Below are 17,209 nucleotides of genomic sequence, written 5' to 3'. Positions count from 1 at the left end.
GAACTGTACCAGAAGTAAAAAACCACAGATTTCAATGACTTTGCATTAAAAAAAAAAAAAGGATATAAAAGATCTTCTTTATAATTTTTTGTATTGAGTCCATGTCAAAATAACAGCTTCAATGTAATGGGTTCAGTAAAATACATTATTAAAATTCATTTCACCTATGTCTTTTAAAGTGTTTTAAATGTGGCTACTAGCACATTTAAAGTCTCATATGTGACCTGTATTATATTTCTGTTGGATGGCCCTGGTAGTTCTAGAACCAGCAAGAAAGTCATTGGAACGATCCAAATGAAAGGTGTGAGCTTCGGCAAAAAGATAGTTTTATGGCGAAATAATATTCCACTGTATATATATATATGTACACACACACACACACACACACACACACACACACATACACCACATTTCCTTTATCCATGCAACCATCAGTGGACACTTAAGTTGTTTTCATGTCTCGGCAAAAAAACCTAAGTTTCTCTACAATAACTCACAAACTTCCTAATGAGCCCACAGATACAGCAGCAGGCCCACATACCCGATTTCCAAGGTCTCCCCTCGAATCAGACGTAACTTCCGGAAGAAGGAAAGTGACACGAGGGCATAAGATCGGCGGATTTTCAGATACCCTGAAATTTCTTCAATGAGTCCAAGGTTGGCCTCTAGCTCAGCTGCCAGGTTGTCTAAGGAAAGGAGAGAATGAATATCCAGTGGGCTTCTACCAAAATATTTTAACCTTTCCAGAATTCCCCATAGTGAAGAGTTAACCTACAGGCTGAAAATGATTTTCACGAGCCCTGCTCAACATACATCTACAAGGCAGAGTAGTTATGACAGAGATTGTCCTGCCTGCAGATCTGAATATATTTATTATATTAAGATGCCAACCCTTGCTCCCTCCATCACCCTGCTTTGCTTGCCTTCATAGCATGAACCACTGCCTGGGTTTACATTATACGTTAATTTGTTTATTTGCAATATGCACGACGCACGGACTTTGCCTTGTTCACTGTGATATTCAATAAATGTTCGCTGAATAAATAAACAGAGAAATGCCTTTTTGCCTGTGACAGAATTTCTGGAGACATGGTCCCCAGACCTGCAAAAGAGGGCATGTTGCCTGCTTGTTAAAAATGCAAATTCCTGATGTCCCAACTCCCAGCTTTGAAAATCAGAATCTCGGGGGGGAGTGAGGCCAGGACTGAGCTGTGAACTCCAGGTTTGGAAACAGATTCCCTGCTTGAGTCTCTGGACTGTTTTCCTTCTGTGCTCGCAGGGAGAGTGGATCCCGGCAGACAGCAACCCCTCCCCCTAGAGCACTCACTGCCCCCTCGAATGTTGATGATTAAGCTTCCGTTGATGATGGTGCAGCCTCGGAGCTCCTGGGCAGATGTCACTGAGTCAATGGTCTTCTCGCCTTCCAGGAGGTGGCACACCTTGGGACAGGGGCCCAGGCATGGAGTACACATCAAGCTGCAGAAAGAGTGGAGAGAGAGAGAGGTCAGGGCACACAGGACCACACACACACACACACACACACACACACACACACACACACGCACACACAGCAGTGTGTTGCACAGGGTCCCAAGTGACCATAAGGCAGGATGCTTTACCCACAGAGCTGGTGACGTTGGGGACCGGAGAATTCTCTGTTGTGGGAGGCTGTCCAAACATGGTCCCCTGGGGGATGGAAGGGCAAATCACCCCCAGGTAAGAACAACTGCCTAAAGTGATAGGTTTAGGGTGTCTCTCCAGGGGGGCAGGTCCTACAGCATTACCCCAAGGTCAGGAGACTCATGCTTTTACTCCAAAATGATGGGGCTCCTGCCTTACCCCAAAGCGAGAGGATTCACACTGTACCCCATGGAGAACCACCTTCTACCCTGTGGAGACCGGACTCATGCCATTACATGGAACTGATGGGACTCCCGGCATTACCATGGTGACGGCAATGATGCAGAGCTGATGGGCCTTACGTAGGACTCATTTTGCCGCTATTCGAAAGTGGCTGAGCTGCTACTGCTACCCCAACTGGTGGAACTTAGGCTGCTGCTGCAAGGTGATGGGATGTTTGCTGTTCTGTGTGGGGTCTGACGTGACCAAACAACTGTATAGGACGTGACTCCGCAACCTATGGGCTACAGCACAACCTCACATTTGATAGTGGGTAACTGGAGGCAGACTTTGGCTTTGCCTTCCTGCAGCCTGATGTCCTCAAATTTATAGCCCCCAGGAGTCCTCTGGGAATCAGCCCTCCCCTACGCAGTGCCTCTGAGGTCAGTTCTTGGCTGGTACAGCCCTCCTACGTCCAAGCAGGACACAGGACCCAGGGCAGCCTGAGCACAATCTTCCATCCCGCTGGGAATTCAGAGGTGGGCACACCCCCAAGCCAACCCAGTGAGGGTTTTGCTAGAACTTTCTGGAAGGAAAAATTGTCTTCCTTCTGCAGTATCTAAGAGGGTACGGCTATATTGCTAGCATGGAGCAAGGGACAAGGGAGAGGCTGCTGCCTGAGACCAAAACTAACAGAGACAGAAATAAAGCTGGGGGTGGAAAGAAACTGATCATATACATCCCTTGAGCTCCTGGATACAGCTGTACCTAAAGCGATTCCCTGAACTTTTTGGTTACAGTCATCAGTAAACTCCTTTCATCTTGCTTGAGCCAGTTTGAATTGGGGTTCTGTCGTATGAAACCTCAAGATTCCCAACTGTTACATTCTCAAGGTCTGTGTCCTCATCTGTGAAACGGAGGCAATCTTCACGGGGCAGGTAGTGATAAGGACTGAATGATATATACCACCTAAAGCACTCGGCACAGAGAAACTAAAAAGCGTTGGTCCATTGCTATGATGATCACTTTTTATTAGTGGTATCATTGTTGCTACTGTTGTAAATAACAACAGTAATTGTTGTTACCACACCCTTGCATATTCGATTCTTCAGAAAGATCTTGGTCACGGGTGACCACCTAGAGGGGTGGGATAGGGAGGGTGGAAGGGAGATGCAAGAGGGAGGAGATATGGGGATATATGTATATGTATAGCTGATTCACTTTGTTATACAGCAGAAACTAACACACCATTGTAAAGCAATTATACTCCAATAAAGATGTTTAAAAAAAAAAAGAAAGAAAATTGAAAGAACAGAAAAAAAAAAAAAAGAACACATCTGGTCTTTGTCCCAGGTCCTGGTGCAGAGCTTCAAAAGCCCTTGGAATTTCCTGAGTTATAGGAAGATCTTTGTTGTGCTAATGAGGTGACTTGTAGGGGCTGGTCACCAGAAAGACCAAATATGTGATTTGGAGGGTTGCATCAACCACTTGACCTCCAGAGAGAGAAGGGGGGCTGGAGATGGAGTTCAAACCCACGGCCAATGATTCAACCCATCACACCTATGTAGTACAACCCAGAGGAAAACTCTGGACACCAACTCAGTCCATTTTTCTGGCTGGTGAACACACAGCTATGCTGGAAGGGTGATATCTCTGATTCCACGAGGGGATAGGAGCCCTGCGTCTGGAACTCTCCCAGCCTCAGTGCATCCATAATAAGGCTGTAATTGCAATTGTAAGCCTGACATGAAGCTTTCTGACTGCTGAGGCATCTGTTTCAAAAGACATCTGTCAGGCTTCCCTGGTGGCGCAGTGGTTGAGAGTCCGCCTGCCGATGCAGGGGACGCGGGTTCGTGCCCTGGTCCGGGAAGATCCCACGTGCCGCGGAGCGGCTGGGCCCGTGAGCCATGGCCGCTGAGCCTGCGCGTCTGGAGCCTGTGCTCCGCAACGGGAGAGGCCACAACAGTGAGAGGCCCACATACCGCAAAAAAAAAAAGACATCTGTCTTGAGTAAATGTAACACCGGGTCTATGACCCAGCCACTAGCAAAACAACCACATAAGGAATTAGGCTGCCCCCACCCATGAAGGGGGCTCTTTCAGAAAGCCGTGGGGAACCTAGATAACTGACCACTTGACTGACCCTGCTTCCCCCTTCCTGTGCCCTAATTCCTGCTCTTAAGCTTTAAATTCACCATAGAGTGAACCCATAAAACCCTAGACACCCCACCCTCAGACCATAATAAAAGCAAACCCCCCCAAGGATTCCTCTCTCTCTCTCCCTTCCTCCCTCCCACTCTTTTTCTCCCCTCTCTCCCTCTCCCCACCCCTGCTCCCCACGACTCTACTGTGTGGCCCTCCAGGACCTGTGAGTAACAAATCTTGTTCTTTGAGGTTCCCTGATGGTTTCTCACTGAAGTGCATCCTGGGATCATAATAGGAACCTCATAGGTGGCCCAGCCATAAATAGGGGCCCCAAAGGGAGAGTGTCTATAGAGCTCGCTATGAGTGATGCAGGCCCAGGTAAGCACTGCAAGCATCCCTAACCCAAGGTGCTACCATCAATAGGCTTGGACCAACACAATAGTATAGACTTTTTTTTTTTTCAGCTCTGTGAGTTGTCCTAGCAAATTATTGAACCCAGGGGGTTTGTGGGAGCCTCAAAATTTATAGCCAGCCAATCAGAAGTGTGGGTGACCTGGGGACCCCCAAATTGTGGCTGGCATGTGAAGTAAAGTTGGTCTGATGGAGAACCAAGGCTTTAACCTGTGGGTCTGATGCCAAGCCAAGTGGTTGAGGTTGAGTTCTATCGCAGTACACCCAGTTGGTGTCAGAGCAGCTGGGGTGGAAACAGAATAATGACCAAACGTTTGGGTTCTTTTGTTGGTTCTACAAATATTCACTGAGCATTTATCATGGGATAGATGATGCTCTAAGCCAAAGGCAAGCAAACTACAGCCCACAGGCCAACTCCAGCTGGCCACTGCTTGTGGTAAATAGAGCTATATTGGAACACACCCACAACCACTGGTTTGACTATCATCAATGGCTGCTATCACTCTATGAGGCCAGAGTAGAGTAGCTGCAACCGTACAGACCTCAGAGCTGAAAATATTTACTCTCTGGCCCTTTGCCAATAGCAGTTATAAACCACAGGTGCACAGAAGTGAACAAACAACCTACTTTCCCTGTGGGAAATCCACACGTTCTTTCCAGCCCTTCCCACCAAGAAGTGGAGTCTGCCTTCTCATCCATGGAATCTGGGCTTGGCCATATGAATTGCTTTGGCCAATGGGAGGTTAGCAAATGTGATACAGCAGTGGCTTAAGAAGTACTTACCCAGTAAAGCATGCCCTTCCTGGCTACACACGGAGAGAGGTCCCAACTGCCCATGCAGGATGTGAGAGGTTAGCTTGTACCATCTCATCAGAGCTCACCCAGCCCTCCAGTCAATGCACAGACTCCTTAGAAATCATACATGAGTGTTGTTTTAAGTCACTAAGTGCTGGGGTGGTTTGTTACACAGCATAAGCTAGCTGATACACTTGTGAAGCATATGGTCTCGTTGGGGAAGATTAATAAATTGACAATTAAAATATCAGCTAGTGGTAAATAGCATGAAAAGTGTTAAAATGGAGTGTTGTGCCCAAGAGCAACCAGATGGCTAGTTCAGAAAGAAGGTCATACAGGGAAGGAGTCTCAAAAGAAGTGACGTTTAAGCCTGTGACCTGGATGACAAGGAGAAACCAGCCATGCGAAGATCAAGAGGCAGAGAATTCTCCACACCCTTAACATGCACCCCAAATATCTAATCCTCCTCATCTCACTAAAGAGCACCCCACCACGTATCTGGGAACGACCATAGATGGTGACGCCTCTTAATGAACCCACATGGGTTCCCAGACGTCTGCTCTAATAATATCAAGAACTACTTCCCAGGGACTTCCCTGGCGGTCCAGTGGTTGGGACTCCACGCTCCCAGTGCAGGGGGTCTGAGTTTGATCCCTCGTCAAGGAACTAGATCCCGCATGATGCAACTAAAAGAGCCGCATGCCACGGCGAAGATCCCGTGTGCCGCAACTGAAGGATCCCGCATGCCACAACTAAGACCCAGTGCAGCCAAATAAGTAAATAAATAAATACATATTAAAAGAAAAAAAAAAGAACTAGTTCCCAGAGAAGCCAAAAGAATGGAAGAAAACATATCTGGCCCTTTTTAATAACAAACCACATTAGAAAACACGACAGCACTGAAGTCTTTCACAAAATAAAATAAAAGCTTCAGAAGGAAAAGAAAATTTTTTTTAACCTACAAAGTAAAATACTGCCATGATGGGTCATAATTAACATCCCTCACTATCCCCTCTTTCACTCAGTAAACGTCCCAAGCATCACAGGACAAGCTGTCAATTTCCTGGGGCTTCAATCCTGGGGTCACCGGCATCAGCAAAACATCAAAGGAAGCTGTTCTATTTTTCAGATCTTTGTTATGATCAAAAAAAAAAAAAAACAAAAACTTTAAAGCCAACGTCTTTTAGTGGAAGATGTTAATATCCATGCTTTATCTCAAACGTGAAAAAAAAAAACAAATAAATCAAGAGGAATATGATAATTTTCCCAATCTTACTGATAAACTGGCCCCAAAGAAGGAAAAATAGCTCTGTCTGGCATGCAAAGGTGATTTATAGAAGCCTATTTTTGGTCAACAAAGCCACTTGATAGGTTTTATCAAAAATGAGTAAAACAAAACATACTGTACTTGCAGGTTTCACAAACACTCAAAGAGAGGCTCCTAGGAACCGGAATAAAGATTGTTTTCCTTCCCACCCTCCCCACTCAGGGAAATAAAATTTCCCACCAGAACCTGCTCACTTGGCTCATTTTCAAGTCTGAAGAGGAAGGTTTTTTACGTATGCAGGTCAGCTCAAGGCCCTTAGACGTACGTCTGTTTCTGATCTGTTTTTGGGTTGTTTTGTGGGTTGGTTTGTTTTTTTCAGACCCTCAACATAAAAATCAGGAAACAGATTTGTAAAACTCAGTTACAGCCCTGAGACACCAAAATAGCTCATCTGAGACGCTAACAGCATGAACAAAAAGTCTGAGATGTGGGTAGGAAATCTGACTCACCGTCGGGGAGAGAAAACCTTGCTTTTTCTCACCTAAATAGTAGGAAATGGTTTGATGGCATTGTCCTTCAAAAGACAACAAAGCCTTGAGAACAATCTAGAATTGAGTCCCTCTTCCTGGCACTCCAGGTTAATCTCAGGACACCACCCAGATCCAGCTTGGAGAAAACATTGAAAACATCTGAGTTCTGATCTTGATTGTGAGAGTCAGGCAGCTACATCAGTGGGAACAATCGGACCATCTCAAGGGCTGTATACAAAACCAAAGCTTCTATTTTCTTTTTTTTTTTAAATTGTATTTATTTGTTGTTTCTGGCTGCGTTGGGTCTTTGTTGCCGCACACGGGCTTTTCTCTGGTTGCGGTGAGCGGGCGCTACTCTTCGTTGTGGTGCGCGGGCTTCTCTTTGCGGTGGCTTCTCTTGCTGCGGAGCACGGGCTCTAGGCACACGGGCTTCAGTAACTGTGGCACGCGGGCTTCAGTAGTTGTGGCTCGCGGGCTCAGTAGTGGTGGCTCACGGGCTCTAGAGCGCAGGCTCAGTAGGTGTGGCGCACGGGCTTAGCTGCTCCGTGGCCTGTGGAATCTTCCCGGACCAGGGCTTGAACCCGTGTCCCCTGCATTGGCAGGTGGATTCTCAACCACTGCGCCACCAGGGAAGCCCAAGACTTCTATTTTCAATGCTAAGCATAGAAAGCTTTACATTTTCGGTATGCAAGATGCAGAAAATATTTACCCTCTGGCCCTTTGCAAGAGAAAGTTTGTTGACTCCTGTTCCAAAGGCCAGCACCAAAACCAGGAAGCAGGGATGGCATCCGAGAGACCCACGCGTGTCACTAATCACCAGTAGCTTCCTCACTCACAGTCAATTAACTCTAGTTTTCCACACAGTTTTAATAGGCAGCATCACCAACACCAACCCCATGCCCCTTCCCCTCTTTACCACCTGCCCCCAACCCCGGAACCCGTACCCAGGACTCACTTGCTGGAATTCATCGTGTACCCGGAGGGGCACTCAGGGATGCACTTGTTATTGTGAATGACGTACTGGTGGCAGCCCTGCCTCCGAGAGTTCTTGCATTTGTTGTGCAGGTCCTGGCAGAAGCTGAAGTTCACACAGCGCCAGTCTTGGAAGTGGTAGTAGGGGGGCGGGCAGGTCTCCACGCACCTGCCATCCAGGTAGAAGTTGCGACAGGCCACACACTTGGTGGGGTCGTCAGGCTCAGAGCAGTTGCCCAAGCACTCACTGTGGCAACAGAGACCCTCAGCGGTGCAGCCGTGAGACTTACAGATGGTCGGACACACTGGAGAGAGAAAGAAAACAGCTGGTCAGTGGCTTTGCCCAATTCCTGTCTGCACGACAGCGAATCTGGATGAGGAAGTGCAAGCCAAACCAAATAGTAACAGTAACAGCTCACTTCTGCAGCACTTGCTACGTACCAGGCACAACTATTAACTCATTTCAGCCCCCAAGCCAGTGACGTGCTTGTAGACGCTTAACAGCTTCTCCAGGGAGCGGGGCAGAGATGCTCTGCTTTGTAGCGTTTGCCAATTTCCATGGTGTAAATACTCCCACTACGGTTCCTTTCAAGCTACCCCACCTAGAGTTACTGAACGTGGAGCCAGTAAGAGATACACAGTATCACAGCATTAAATAGCACATCTATGGTATAGATGCAATAGTAGCAAATAACCTCAAAAGCATAAATCGTAGGAAAATGTAGTGAGATGATTAGGAAGTGGTGAGTTTGGAGTATTTATTACCTTTGTTTTAAACATAATTTGTTTCATTGTAAGTTGATATCATTTAAATTTTAACAACAGCTTGTTGAAGAACCAGATTTCCTGAAAATTACACAATTGGCTTTAGCAAGCCAGCTCCAGCACGCAGCTGCAGGACTGGTGTAAATAGATATATCTGGGGCTTCCCTGGTGGCGCAGTGGTTTAGAATCCGCCTGCCAATGCAGGGGACACGGGTTTGAGCCCTGGTCCGGGAAGATTCCACATGCCGCGGAGTAACTAAGCCCGTGCGCCACAATTACTGAGCCCACGTGCCTAGAGCCCGTGCTCCACAACAAGAGAAGCTGTGACAATGAGAAAACTGCGCACCGCAATGAAGAGTAGCCCTGGCTCACCGCAATGAAGAGTAGCCCTGGCTCACCGCAACTAGAGAAAGCCCACGCACAGCAATGAAGACCCGATGCAGCCAAAAATAAATTAATTAATTAAAAAAAATTTTTTTAAGATAAGAACTCTTTAAAATAAATAAATAGATAATGATCTCCATTTTACAAATGGGGAAACTGAGGCACAAGGTGGTTAAGCAAATGGCCCAAAGGTCATTCATTGCTTCAACACACATTTGCTTGCACTGATCTAGATATTACAGCTGCTGCAGGAACATGGTGGCCACAGACCCTGCCTTTGGGACCACATGGTCCGATGGAGGAGACATATTCATTATTTAAAAGTATAACTGCATAAACAGCAGGCACCGTGCTGGAAGTAAGGAGGTGGCATTTCTGCTGTGACCTGCAGGAGATCATGAACGGGAAAGGAGGGGGCTCTGCGGATGGCGGGCAGAGGCTGTGCGTGGATTTTGCGGCTGGAGTTTCTTATTTGATGCAACCGAACATGTCCACTGAAGGCTGGACTCTTCCCTGGCTTCCTGCAGCAGCTTGGAACACATCCCCTCTCTCCCGATGTCTCACTACTCATGACTTCCTGATTCCCCTTAATATGGGTCCCTCAGCATCTGACCTGGGCTTCCATGACCAGCCCTCCCTTTCCAGGCTGCCAGCAAATTTGTCCCTGGACCGATGGCTTCCCTGAGGCTGGAAAGACCTCGGCCACAGCAGAGCCTGTTCCCTGGATGCCTTCTTTGCTCACTCCGTGCACACCTTGGAACGTGGTTTGGAAGCTGGGGAGTGTTCTTCACTCCAAATCCTCAGGCCCTTTGATTGCTGCAATGAACATTCCGGCCCACGTGGACCCCACCAACCAGACCCAGGGAACTGACGAGGCTTCTGAAGCCATACTCCCCCATGAGCATCGCTGTTGGATGCAACTTTCTGTGATGATGGAAATGGTCTCCCTTGGCACTGTCCAACACGGTAGCCACTTCCCCGCGGCTGTGGAGTGTGGTTAGTGCAACAAGGAACCAATTACTTTTATAATTGCAGCAAAATAGGCGTAAAACTGACCATCTTAACCATTTTTAAGCGCACAGCTCAGTGGCATTAAGGACATTCACATTGTTGTGCAACCATCCCCACGGTCCATCTCCAGAACTTTCTCATCTTCCCAAACTGAAATTCTGTCCCCGTGAAACACTGACTCCCCAGCCCCTCCCCCAGCCCCTGGCCCCCACCACCTACTTCCTGTCTCTATGGATTTGACTCTTCTAGGGACCTGCTATGAGTGGAATCAGATCGTGTTTGTCCTTTCGTGTCTGGCTTATTTCACTGAGCATCATGTCCTCAAGGTTCATCCATGTTGTAGCATGTGTCAGAAGTTCCTTCCTTTTTAACAAAGGCAGAATTCTTGTTGACAACATCACCAGTGGGTGCTTGACTATATCTTGATAAGGAGGAAAACATCTATACACAGTAAGATGAGCTAGCTTGAATAACTGTAGCTGCTTACATTTATACAATGAAAATCAATCATGTATGTCAAAAAGGGGAGAATCCGGGGCTTCCCTGGTGGCGCAGTGGTTGAGAGCCCGCCTGCCGATGCAGGGGACACGGGTTCGTGCCCCGGTCCGGGAAGATCCCACATGCCGTGAAGCGGCTGGGCCCGTGAGCCATGGCCTCTGAGCCTGGGCGTCCGGAGCCTGCGCTCCGCAACGGGAGAGGCCACGACAGTGAGAGGCCCGTGTACCGCAAAAAAAAAAAAAAAAAAAAAGGGGGGGGGGGAGGAGAATCCAAGCTTTGTATAGGTTCTTAGGCAAAATTTTCTGGAATTTTAATTCTCTCCAAGCTTGTCATGATCCAAAGGGGAAAAAAGAGTCATTGAATAAGAGATGTGGAATGTGCAAATCATGATTAATAAATAGAGCTGGTTTTGCCATAAAAAAAATAAAAGGTTCCTTCCTTTGTAAGGGTAATACTATTTCATTGTGTGTATATACCACATTTTGTTTATCCATTCATCTGTCAGTTGACTCTAGGGTTCCTTCGACCTTTTGCTCACTTCGAATCATGCTGCTGTGATAATGGGTGTACAAATATCTCTTCAAGACTCTACTTTCAGTTCTTTTATGTATATACCCAGAAGTGAATTGTTGAATCGTGTGGTACTTTTATTTTTAATGTTTTTATTGAAGTATAGTTGATTTACAATGTTGTGTTAGTTCCAGGTGTACAGCACAGTGATTCAGTTTTATATATATATACTTCTATTCTTTTTCAGATACTTTTCCTTTTAGGTTATTACAAAATATTGACGTAAACCACAGCAATATCTTTTTGGATCCGTCTCCTAGAATCATGAAACAAAAATAAACAAATGGGACCTAATTACACTTAAAAGCTTTTGCACAGCAAAGGAAACCATAAACAAAATGAACACACAACCTACAAAATGGGAGAAAATATTTGCAAACAATGTGACTGACAAGGGATTAATTTCCAAAATACTTTTAATTTTTTGAGGAACCACCATACTACTTTGCACAGCGGCTGTACCATTTTACATTCCCACCAAGACTACACAGTAGAAGGTTCCAGCTTCTACTGAGGAACCAAACTTTTCATTGCATTTTAATTTTAAAATTTGGGGGCTACTGGCTCTTGTATTGGACAGCAGAGTCTTAGCGAAAGAAACTCCTTGCCAAAGCCTACAGGTCTCATGTGGTCTAGTGCCTGCAGTCTCTCTGAGTCCTTCTCCCAAACCCAGGCAGTCGCCACTCCAGCATCCTTCCTGCCCCTCACACACCCAGGCTCAGCCCTACCACAGGACCTTTGCATCTGCTGCTCTGGCTGCAGCATCCTCCCCTTATCCTCCCATAACTAGCTCCTTCTCAACCTTCAGGTCTCAACCCCTTAGAAAGACCTTCCCTGACCTCCCCTCTGGAAGTCACTTTCTCCTTCTTGAACCACGTTCTAACACATGATCCTATGACATTTTTCTTACAGCACTTATCACTCTCGAAAATTATCTTGGGTGCTTGTTGACTGTCTGTCTGGAGGGGAGCTTAGGGGGCAGGGCCACTCCTGCTCCATTCACTGCACTGGATCCCACGACACCCACTCCTAGGACAGGGCCTTGCACCCAACAGGAGCTCAGTAGACCCAGGTCTGAAAAGACAGAAAGGAGGCAAAAGAAAGGCCTTTGGAGCAGTTCTAAGCCCCCAGTTTCTAGCCAGTGGCTCAGGAATTCATCCAAGATCTCCGAGTTGGAGGAGCGTCACAAAACACCATGAAAAATTACATGGAAAATCTGGAGCACCCATGCCTAGGCGCAGAGTCTGATTTTCTACGTGGATCAAGAAAGAATTAAGAAGCTGTACTAGGAGCAGGATGGAGTTAACCCCACCAATGTCTGTGTAGGATTTTCAGCGTTTACATACACGCCCCCATTGGATTCTTACTTAATTCTAACAAAGACCCCGGGAGGGAGGGGGGTAAGTAACATCGTCTCCATCTCACAGAGGAGAAAAGACCTGCTCAGCTGAGATGCAGCATGAACCCGACATTCCTGGGTCTCAAGAAGGACACGGCCACCCACAGGGTCCACCCAGTCCGGGGGAGGAGTGACACGCATACAGCTCTCCACCCACAGGCATGCCACAAAGCTTCCTCTAAAGAATCCATGACAGCCTCAGTTTTCTTGTCTGTCAAATGGGGATGATAAACCCTTAACTCCTTCTCACGCTTAAAAGAGGGGATGCGGGTAAGGAACTGGATTCTTTGATAGACACAGTGTAGGCTGGATATCAGTTAGCTACTCTGGGCATTGTTATTATTTCCATTGTCATTAATAATCTGTCTACGAGGACCCAAGGAACTCCATGGCAGGAAGCAATATAGAAAGCAGACAACTATTTAGGACCCACAAAGACTCCACCCTCTGGGAAAGCACATGTGTGAGCAGGAAAGGGCCTGTTTCCTGGGCTGGGGCTGCATCTGAGGGTCAGCCCTTAAGTTCAAAAGAGGTGTCAGCAAAGACCTCACAAAAACTTCCCAAACACATAAGCTTTCCGGCCTAGACAATGCTAAGAAAAACGATCCAACACTCACAAACAAGGCCAGAGGTTAACCACAGGGCTATTCAATCTTCCTCTGGAGCCCTGCCTAAGAGGCCCATCTGAGAACAACTTCATTCTCCAGCAAAGGAGCTGGCAACGTTTTCCCATGGAGGGTCACAAAGCATATGTTCGGGGCTTATGTTCGGTGTCACAACTAGTCCACTCTGCCGCTGTGGCGTGAAAACAGCCCAGAGAAGGCTTATGGGGACAAACGCATTGTGTCCAATAAAACTTTATTTACAAAAGCAAGCAATGGGCTGGATCATTTGCCAACCCAGGCAAATGATCAGAGGTAAGTTTCAATACAGCGAAACTTACCTGTGATTGATTTATTTATTTTTTAATATTTATTTATTTATTTGGTTGTGCTGGGTCTTATTTGCAGCAGGCAGGCTCCTTAGTTGAAGCTCGAGGGCTCCTTAGTTGCAGCATGCAAACTCTTGTTGCGGCACGCATGTGGGATCTAGTTCCCTGACCGGGGATTGAACCTGGGCCCCCTGCCTTGGGAGCACGGAGTCTTAACCACTGCGCTACCAGGGAAGTCCCTGATTCACTATTTCTATTAGCGCCTCAACTCCAGGAAGCCAGATGTCAACTTATAGATGGATACGTTGTAAATCATTTTTTATCCCATAGAAGAAATAACCTCCAAAAATGACAGGTTTATTGCCCCTGGGACATTAAGTGTCCCCATTTAACTTTGCAATCCTAGTTCAGTGACTATACATGTTTTGGCTTTACCGTCCAGCCGGTGCCCTCACTAAAGGGTTAAAAGTGTTGACAGGTGCTTTTTTTTGTGCTTTATTTTTTTCTTTGCATAAGAGTTGTGTATTTTAACTTTTGAAGACTATACTTTGATAATGATAAGTTTGCTCTGGGTGTCTCCCATTCCGTTTCCAAGTACTTTATCTTATTTAATAGAAATGCCACTGCGGGTGTCCCCCACCCAGGTTGAATTATGAAAACCACACATCTGGCAAGATGAAAATGGAGGAGGCGTCTGACTCTCCTCTCCCTGTGCACCTTGCCCTGCCCTTTTATAGACACCAAATGAGCCACAGCCACAGTCCCAGCAGCCCTGGCTCAGAGGGCCACCACACCCAGGCTGTTTCTGCCAGAGACGATGGCAGCCTTCTCAAGAAAATGCCCAGCAGTCCGGGAGCTATGGACCTTCCCAGGACAGGTACGTGATGTGTGTGTATGCAACGTCCACATGCCCAGACCTCCCTCCTCCAAACACACAAGTTCCTTGTTCATCCCTCTCCCATCCCCCACCCCCCACCCAAGCTGCCGTGGGCTGCTGGCCTCAATTTCCTCCCAATTCTCCCCTAAAGTTTCCAAAAGCCCCTGGTCTCCAGTTCCACTAGCAGAAGCAGCCACTACCCTCCTGAAACTCTCACCTCAAGTGGCTTTTTCACTACATCCCGCTGAGAAGATTGAAAACTGAACTCTAAGCAGACCGGCAGAGCGGGAAGGAGGGAGCAGAGTCAGCATCCTCTGGTTGGACCCTCTGAAATAAGTGGAAGGTTCTTCACCAAACGACGCTTTCCCCAGAGAGAGATCTACAGAAATGCCAACTGGTTTAAGAGATGTGGTATAAAGCAAAGGAGACAGGTGCAATTTGACCTCGGTATTTCTACTGCTAGGAATTATCCTGCAGACAAGGACCATATGTGCACTTAGACACCTAGACAAGGATATTCTTTACCCTACAGGACATTAACCATTGGGGTTTATAACTGCAAAAGCCTGTAAACGATGTAAAAGTCCAAAGCAGGAGACTGTGTAAATAAATTAATGTGGATCAAGGAAGTAGAATAGTACGCAGCTGTGAAAATGGAAGTGGCTCTATGTATTTTGATGTTGGAGTCACTTCCAAGATCGCATTAAGGGGAAAAAAGTGTCTAAAGAACACAGCTTGTTCGTGGAAAAAGGAAAGAGATGTACATTGTGGGAATACAAAATGGACAGCTAGTGTGGGAGACAGTTTGGTCGTTTCTTATAACCTTAAACATATACTTCTGATCCTTACCACAGAACCTAGGGCTTTACCCGGGTGAAGTGAAGAACAAAACACTTATGTACACACAAAGACCTGTATTTGAATGTTTACAGTGGCTACATTTGTAATCACCCCAAACTGGAAACAAACTAAATATCCCTCAACTGGGGAATGGATAAACATTGTATCTGCATGCAACAAACTCTAGGGAGCCGTCAAGATAGAATGAAGGGCCGATTTCCACAACACAGGGATGAATTTCAAATGCAGGGTATTGAGTGTAAGAAGCCGGTCTCCAAAGCTACACATTCTAGGATCCCATTTTATATGACATCCTGGAAAAAGCAAAACTCTAGGGACAGTGAACACATTAGTGGTAACCAGGGGCTGGAACTGCAAATGACACACAGAAATTTGGAAGATGATGGAACGATTCCGTATCTTGACTGTGGAAGTGGTTACATGACTATATAATCAGTGAAAACTCACAGAACATTACACCAAAACCGGTGAACTCTGCTGTACGGAAATTACATCTTAAAATGAGGGGGAAAGAAAAGGACAAATAGGACATATGCCCGTCTGGAAGGGACACAAGAAATGTGCCCCGTGACTGCCTGTGGGGAGGGGAATGTGGATGAAGTGGAGGGTGGGTAGCAACATCCTTGCATGTCAGCACAAGTTTTTTTATTTTTTCCTATGTATGTGTAGGCCCTTCTAAAACCGACCTCTATTTAAAAATACATTTTTAATATAACTGAATCACTTTGCTGTACACTTGAAACTAACACAACACTGTAAATAACTGTACTTCAATAAAAATTTGAAAACTAAAAATACATTTTTAGAAACTCTGCTAGATGATTAAGAAATGTTTTTGATCCATTATACCATTCTACCCCCAAATATTCCTGTAGTGACTGTGTCAGAATAGCCACCAGGCATCAACGAGAGCTTTACAAAGTTTCTCTTAAGATCTTTTTTTGCCTTAGTACAAAATCAACAGTCAAAGCAACTAAACACCAAGTGTGCTCCGAGGTTGGAATCCAGACCAGGTAGAAATATTATTGATGATAGACAACACTGGGACAACAGATGAGATTTCTATAACAGACTGTGGATTCAAATACTGCGTCGGTGTTAATGCCCTGTTTTTAAGCACCATACGGAGGTCGTGTAAGAGCATTTTCTTGTTCTTAGAAAATACCCCCGAAGAATTAAAGGCAAAGGAACATCAGATGCGCGCATCTGACTCTCCGATGATTCAGGGGGGGAAAAATTAATATGTTTATAATGTGTACATAAATATATCAGAGAGATAATAAAACAAATGGGGTAAAACTAGTGAATTTAGATACAATTCTTGCAAGTTGTCTGTCAACTTGCAAACTACATCAAAATTAAACGTTACCAATTTATAACCAAGCAAGGTTAAAAGCTGCAATACTGGGAGAAAACAAAGGCCCTGCGGTAAATAACATGCTTATAAAACTACAGCCACTTTTGGTTTCTTTGCCTTTTTAAGTTCAAATCAATTTGGTTTTTCTCAGTTAAGTAGATATATGGTAAAAACAAAACAAAAACTTTTTTTTAAAAACCCCTTTTAAATGTTTCCATAGCACGACATATGTTAATAACATCTTGCTACATTCCTTTCCAAAGCCCGTGGTTAAAAAAAAAAGATTATTCCAAAAATTACTGCTTTCCAGAAATTTCCAAACGGAACAGTTGCGTCATGGGCCTGCAGACACATTAACCACAGGGCCTCGTGGCTCTCCCTGAAAGTGTGAATATTATAAACTCCATAAAGTAATTTACTTTGTTTCCATCCTAAGCCTTTCTCTGCCGCGCCCGCCCCAGACCCTGACAGACGAGGTTCGAATCCCCGGAGCCCCGGGGCGCGGGCAGCACTTAGTCGGGAAATTCCTCCCCTTGGAATCTAGTTGATTTAATGGTGGGATTGGGCGGGGGGAGCGCTAGGTGAACTTTTGACGGCT

At 46.0% G+C, this 17,209-nt stretch overlaps 1 protein-coding gene across 3 annotated transcripts in view; it reads right to left on the bottom strand.

Moving 5' to 3' along the window:
- INSR (insulin receptor) overlaps window positions 1-17,209 on the bottom strand; it is a 130,558-nt gene that overhangs the window by 44,642 nt on the left and 68,707 nt on the right. For all 3 annotated transcript variants that reach the window (XM_079917504.1, XM_079917505.1, XM_079917506.1), the window contains exons 3-5: window positions 7,942-8,263; window positions 1,328-1,476; window positions 542-686 (exon numbers count right to left, since the gene is read on the bottom strand). In XM_079917504.1, coding sequence (XP_079773630.1) covers window positions 542-686; window positions 1,328-1,476; window positions 7,942-8,263 — 616 coding nt within the window. The remainder of the gene's footprint in view (window positions 1-541; window positions 687-1,327; window positions 1,477-7,941; window positions 8,264-17,209) is intronic.

The sequence above is a fragment of the Stenella coeruleoalba genome, assembly GCF_951394435.1.
Source record: "Stenella coeruleoalba genome assembly, chromosome: 3".
In the NCBI taxonomy this organism is placed as follows: domain Eukaryota; kingdom Metazoa; phylum Chordata; class Mammalia; order Artiodactyla; family Delphinidae; genus Stenella; species Stenella coeruleoalba.
The sequence above is the reverse complement of the archived record's forward strand: the minus strand, read 5'-3'. Positions and strand labels throughout refer to the sequence as shown.